Source organism: Rhipicephalus sanguineus, chromosome 10, assembly GCF_013339695.2.
Source record: "Rhipicephalus sanguineus isolate Rsan-2018 chromosome 10, BIME_Rsan_1.4, whole genome shotgun sequence".
Lineage (NCBI taxonomy): Eukaryota > Metazoa > Arthropoda > Arachnida > Ixodida > Ixodidae > Rhipicephalus > Rhipicephalus sanguineus.
Window position 1 is genome coordinate 11,429,064 of NC_051185.1, and position 6,674 is coordinate 11,435,737.

General features: G+C 46.8%; 1 protein-coding gene across 1 annotated transcript; it reads right to left on the bottom strand.

Annotated features, from left to right (window-relative positions):
* Positions 1-4,469: 4,469 nt before the first annotated feature.
* On the bottom strand, positions 4,470-6,332 carry LOC125760136 (multidrug resistance-associated protein 1-like). The gene is made up of 3 exons (XM_049419865.1): positions 6,204-6,332; positions 5,492-5,743; positions 4,470-4,682 (listed from the first exon to the last, which is right to left on the bottom strand). Exons 1-3 carry the CDS (start codon positions 6,330-6,332, stop codon positions 4,470-4,472), a joined length of 594 nt encoding a protein of 197 aa, XP_049275822.1.
* Between the last annotated feature and the right edge of the window lie 342 nt (positions 6,333-6,674).

A 6,674-nucleotide genomic window follows, 5' to 3' on the forward strand; every position in this document is an offset into this window, starting at 1 on the left:
GTGAAGTTATACTTAATTATATGCCTGCGCAGGGTTCTCCATTAAGGGGGCCGAATTCAACCCCCCCCCCCCCTACAAGCTTCGTTATGTAGGCAGAAATGAAAATGAGGCGATGATGTGCTGGTCACAACGACCTGCCTTTGGCCTCAGGCTTCCCGGGGGTCAATATGGGACGCAACATCAGTGGTTCTCGGCCGGCAGTATCACCAAAACATTCGTGGCCATAACGTTGAACAATAAACAATATCGAAACAGGTCCGACAGAGTGAAAGTATGGGGCAGACTTGGCACCCCCCTCAAACGATTAGGGAGCCCCCCTTCCCTCGTGTGCGCAAACCTATGTGCAGTACTCACGGATTGAAACAGGTCAATTTTGGGCTAAGTAACGCGCATACTTTCATTTACGCCATCTTCAGTTCGGGTCATATCGGCGTAATTTCGACTCGAACGCGTCGATCAGAGCCCAGATTATTTTTAGAGACCAAATTCGTCGCGACATGACGTCGTTAATTCAAGCAACTGCGCGTACCAGTTGTTATACTAAAAAAATGATGTCGCATTTGAATCCGCGAGTACTGTACTTAATGCTTTGAAAATATCCGGCACCACTGATCTTTTCAAAATCTTATTAATGCCTGACTTAACTCTGTGCTGGTGCACACTCGAAGTACCTTACAGCCTTCCTTTGTCTCGTACCAAAGTGGCGCTGTGAAATGCCAAGATGCACATTGAAATACCGTAAGAAATGCGCAAATAGTAGTAAATCCCCACGGTATTTAACAATTCAACCTCTAAGCTTCCGTGCACAACAATATGTAAGCATAGGAAAACATTGAAACGTATGAAATCACTGTTTCCAGATACTATAGAATTCGATTGGCTGATCAATTTGGTCTTTCATGAAGGGGGTCCCCCCCCCTTCTCGAAATTTTCACATTTTGTTTGTGTATGTATAGACGCACACATAGAAATACACGCACAAACGTACATAAAGTAGGTCACCACCTTCCCCTCCCCCCCCCCCCCCAAAAAAAAAAAAAAAAAAAACCTGGGTACGTCCTTGCTCAGTATTCTCGTACCTTTCTTTCTGACGCTGGCATTCACTTGCGATTGGTCTTCCTCGCCATATTCTTCGGCGGTGCAAAATTCAGAGATACGTCTCAGTGCAACTGCGCCCTGAAAGATGGAAGGTGGAAAATTAGGTAGCATCCTTAGCGTAACATTGAAAATACTGAGATCTAGAGGAAGAGCGAGAAACAAGGATGTTACCCAAACGCACGTCTGGTTTGTTACCCAGAACGGCACGCTATGAGCTCATATCGAGAACATACGGATATGACGCCTTCAATAGGATCTGCAATCCAGCGGGAGCCACGTATATCGGGGTCAACTATGTGAAAATCACGAATTTTTCTACAAAGGTTACTCTGGAGAAAACCTGCGCTATGTTCAACTGGAGCTGCAGGTATGACTGTTACACAACAAACAGGAGAGATGACGCAGGGATTATGGTTAGACGAGATAAAAGGTGGGTGGCTATTTTCGTACACTGTATGTGACGTAAGGAAGTGACGCCTTTCGTGTGTGGTCCTTCTGGCGCTTTGGATAAACTAAGCAAACTGTATTGCTTTAAAAGACAGTGTAGACCCGCCGCCGCGGTGGTCTAGTGGTTATGGTACCCGAGCTGGTGCCCCGAAGGTCGCGGTATCGAATCCCGGCCGCGGCGGCCGCATTTCGATGGAGGCAAAATGCTAGAGGTCCATGTGCTTAGATTTAGGTGCACGTTGAAGAACCCCAGGTGGTCGAAATTTCCGGAGCCTTCCACTACGGCATCTCTAACATTCATATCCTGGTTCGGAGACGTAAAACCCCGACAATAATTATTGTATCACAAATAGGGCTCCGTGTTTTCGGAGTTATATTTCTTGAAGTTCGGAGGGTGTTTGTCGAAGATTATTTTTGGAGGGTAAATTCGGCGCTTATAGGAGTTTATTTCTCCTAAATCCCCAATTCTCAGAAATGTGGAGTTAAATTTTGCATTATTCTCAATACTCCAAAGTGAAATGATATCTTAACACGAAAACATCAGAACACACGAAGCGTATGTTAGTTTTCTGGAAGGTTTGACATGACCAATAAAATCACGTATGTCACACAGGCCTGTGTGTCACACGTGTTTTTTGTCCGCGTCTGTTTGTGCGCTTACGATTTATTGGTCATGTCATACCAACACGCCCAAACCGCCACAATTGGACGTTTTGAACGCGCAAACACATATACACAGAAGCAGAAATACTTGAATACAAAACACCTACGTTCGTGCGCATTACAAGGTCAAAGCTTGTTGTAGTAGACGCAAGCATACTTTACCAGCTTCGAGAAAACTCTATACTACAGCTGAGAGACTTGGTCTTTCTGTACCGACACGGGAGCGGCCCGCAACGTGCTAGAGCGCGTTCCGAGGGACCAAAATAAAGTTTATCCATCCATCCATCCATCCATCCTTCCATCCATCCATCCATCCATCCATCCTAAACACCACGACCAGCAGACAGAACAAGCACATAAAAAGATCGTGGTGCTTAGGCGTCCAGGTGTTTCTCGAAGTTATGTACCAACTAGCCCATGGCGACAAGTTCTGCAAGATACTTTACGAGGTAGCTGTAACTGCCAGAAGGGCGCTCCTTTCGATTGATGATTCTCAGCTTTGAATCGGAGCACAACACATGCTATACTCCGGCTAAGGCTTTCTAACCTTGTGAAGAGCGGTTTGTATCAACATGCCAATTGATACCGCGTTACACTGCTGAACTACTTGTAAGTCTATCATGAGGGTCCTACGTCCAGGAAGCTCGTCGTCGTGGACGGTTTCAAGTACCACCACTGCCGGACGTCCGCAGTGTCCCGGAATTTACATAGTGTAGGAATTGGGGATGTCTATCATCGAAGAGCTTATAAATCGTCGCAATGTCTTTCGCACTGACCTCATGTAGGTATTTCGGAATGATTCATGATTACTTGGCATCATGCGTGCCGCCGACACTTGCTTGGAAAGAGGCTGCCATGGAGGACCAACAGCCTGGTGCAGTGGAATCCCAGCATGACAGAGTGCACGGCAAAACTGGTGCGCGAGGCAAAGTTTATATCGGCCAAACCGGCCGAAATATCAATGGTCGCTCAGAGCATGCCCTTTCGATAAATAACGGAACGTGGTGACATAGGCCGTTACGATCGAAGTTTATCAGATAAATCCGAATTCTCAAATGTTAGCGGCCAGTGTTTATCGAATTTTTTCGGACTTATCCAAAAAAACGGAGCACTAATTATAAAAGACAGTGTACCTTGCTTAGGTTCCTGAAGACAAGAGCAAGGCCGTTAGCCATCAAGTCACTGATGTATAACAAAGAAACGCAAGAGAAGGACAACTGTGGACTGAGGGCACGTTCAGGCTCGAAGACTGACATGGTTGAGAAGAGGATAATCATCATCTGAAAGAAAAAAAAAATGAAGGAACGATTGGAATATGCGGACTCTTATTTGCAGTCGGCGGTGACCTCAGTGCATTGGCAGTGTAAGCTTCATACAGATATAATAATGTCCTTGGTTTTCAAAAGGCACTACATTGTAGAAACCATGTATATGAGCTTTTGATACAACTTGCTTTCAACGATTCCTTGGTCGCCCGCTAATCCATCCACACTTTGGAAACAGCGACAGTGTCTACACGGCCTGGTATACTCTATTTATGGAAGATGAAACTGGCAACCACCCGTCTGCAGCACAAGGCTACAAGGAAATCCGTATGGATTTCTCAGAAATAAAGCCTCATAATTGGCAAACAGTTTGTCCTGGTGTAGTGATCGAACCCGGGACCAACGTCTTTCCGGGGCAGTCGCTCTACCACATGAGCAATGGGCAGTGCGATCGCGAATTAATCGACAACTCGAAGCACGTGGACACATAGTGTTGGAAATGAGTGATGCAGAATCTCACGGGATTTCGCAGGACTCATCTGCAATGTACTATATTTCCGTTGAAGCTGCTGCATTATTCACACTGAACACAGGAAATTTTACACGAACGGATATTTTTGATAATTACGGTGTAGTAAGTACCTCGTACACTTCTGCTTCCGTAAGTAAATTTCTTTCATCCACTGCTTTCCCATAGATTTTCTTTGCTACCAATCGCCAAACGCGACATTCGTCGAGAGTTGTCAAATCACTACGCCGTCAGATAAGTCGAAACAATGTTTCGAGGCACCGGCGAATAAGAATAAATCGCCTATCGTTGACAGCATCAGTGTGCGGCAGTCTATTTCGCTCCTCAGAGATTACAACGGAGCTATTCACTCAGGCATCGGTCCCATTTCTGCAAAAACGCAATGCACAATGAATTCGTTCATTGCACTAAAGACCCACGAGCTGAGGCAGCACTCGTCAGCAGTTAAGCCTAAACAGAATTATTTGTCACCATACCACAGCGCTGCAGGAGCTGCACAGAGCGTCGAGGGCAGCGTTGAGCACATTGATCGCAAGCAGGTTTCTGAGCTCCACTCTCCTCGATCTGACCACGTTCTCCTGCAGGGCGTCTTCCCAGGCGTACATTTTTACCACACGGATGTTGCTCAGGAGATCCGTCAAAGATTTCAGCCTTTCGTCCCGAGCTTTGATTTCCACGTCCTGCGGAGAAAGGTCGTCGACGTTATTTTGTTAAGTGAATGAAAATGGGAACATAAGGAAAGCCCTCTCGAAGCCTGCTGTCCTCGAGTCCATGAAGACTTCCTATAAACTTCTGGGAGTTCATTGAACATTACGAACACGTAATTCTGAGGCTTTGGCGTCGGATCCCACCGACGGTAAGGGTGTTTTTTTCTCGTCCACTTCAATTCGTTTCAGTTTACGTCGTAATTATTATACACTACAGTTAACGACAACAATTAATGTCCCCAGTACCACGTAGCGACCGTGCCAGTACTTTACTTGGCCGATGTGTATGTTGGATTCATTCGGTTGTGTCGAACATTGCTTGAAACATTCTAACGAAACACGTACCAGCCACTCGTGGGTCGGCATACTCTAACGAGGGCGCTCATATCCTATACGCGCGTTTGAATATGTCATTTCTCTAGAGTGGGGCTACACGTTAATCAAGACCAGCAAAAAAAAATTGTATCACTTATAGGGGGCACCCATCTTTGGCCGGGGGCTGCGGGTCAGGCGGATCGAATGACCACGACAGTGTCCGGCCTGTCCTTATTGCATGCTTGCTGCCAGTATTCGCTCACCATCAGCTGTAACGTAACTATGACGTCAGCAAACCTGCAGCCCCGGTGCTGGCCACGTGGAGAGGTGACAACTGGGGTCGAAATTATGCATAATTGTTATAAACGCGAGTGCGAGAGTGAAATAATATCGTCTATGCAGCTTGGTCATTGAAGGCAATAACACGGGCTGGTATCGCTACCAATAATCTGTGCTTGGGGCCTCACCCAAAAACGTTGCTGTGCGTACAGTAATGCCAGTGGTGAGAGGAGCGTGACGATCGCCCAGGCTGCGCAGCAGATGGCGGGCACCACTCCCGCCCTCTGCGACAACATCCAGAAGAGCAGCGGCAGCGTCAGGACACCGAACGAAGGTACCGGCAGGGTGTAAAAGCAGTTGCAGAGCTGCAGGCAGTCCACGCTCAGGAGTGAAGCCACGTACCCCGTGGGCTGGGAAGCAGCCGACGGCAACAGCGTGGCCTGTGCGATCGGAATTCGACTGGTATTATTGCCGCAGCTTTTGGACACTAAGAAAGAAATACAAAATGTCTGAAGTTCTCGTTGTACATTCGTTCTCCGATAGACTATCAGGTTAATGGAAATCAGCATTGTAAATGGCTTTTGTTCTAGCGTATGTCGCGCACGTGTAGGTGTTGATTTGTATCTGCGTTGAAGAGTGTGGTTGCGCCTTGCATTTCTCTCACTGCAATCATCTTATCCCTCAACATCACACCTGGGATATTATGTCGAGTCATTCGTCATTCGCTACACACTACATTAAACATCTTCATTTTCTCTTTTGGTGCAGGGTTTACATAGTTCTGCCCCTGTCAGTGAGCTCCTCTATCTCTGGTATGTATTACGGTTGAAAGTTTCCTCGAGGTATTCGAAAAACATGAAAGACTCAGAATGGTGAGTAGCATGTCGTACTGGTTAGCACCTTTCTGAAGATTATCCCTTGTAGGAGCCCCCTGACGCGGCATCCGATGATGGCTATCAGGTCCAAGCTGTACGCAGACAGGAGACACTCGCCGGCGCATGTTGCCATGAACAGCAGGGATGAGATCATCAGGTCGGTTTGCCCTCTGCTGTCAATCACCAGTCTCGAGAAAGAGCAAACAGGCGAATAAATTAAATGAGCGTGACAGTAGTGGCACAAGCGTATACATGAAGTATTCCGCGAGTTGATTGTAATTCAACCTCTTGCAGCTGCACCACATTTCGTGGAATCCCCAGCGCTAAGTGCAAACAAAAAAAAGGGCATTTGTTGCAAATACGTTCGAGAGCTGCCTGACTCGCTTGTAGGCCCGCACCGAACTGTCTCTTAATCTGGTGTGTAAGAATTGCTGTGTAGAATTTTGCTGAGCCTGAGTCCGATTGAGCCCTGCTGAGTAATATTTTGGGAAGACAG

Excerpts from the sequence above, each read along its gene's own strand:
- LOC125760136 (XM_049419865.1), bottom strand. The coding sequence starts at position 6,332 with ATGATCTCATCCCTGCTGTTCATGGCAACATGCGCCGGCGAGTGTCTC. Across the intron at positions 5,744-6,203 it reads AAGGGATAATCTTCAGAAAG|GCCACGCTGTTGCCGTCGGC; the intron begins GTGCTAACCAGT and ends CCGATCGCACAG. Across the intron at positions 4,683-5,491 it reads ACGCACAGCAACGTTTTTGG|GACGTGGAAATCAAAGCTCG; the intron begins GTGAGGCCCCAA and ends CTTTCTCCGCAG.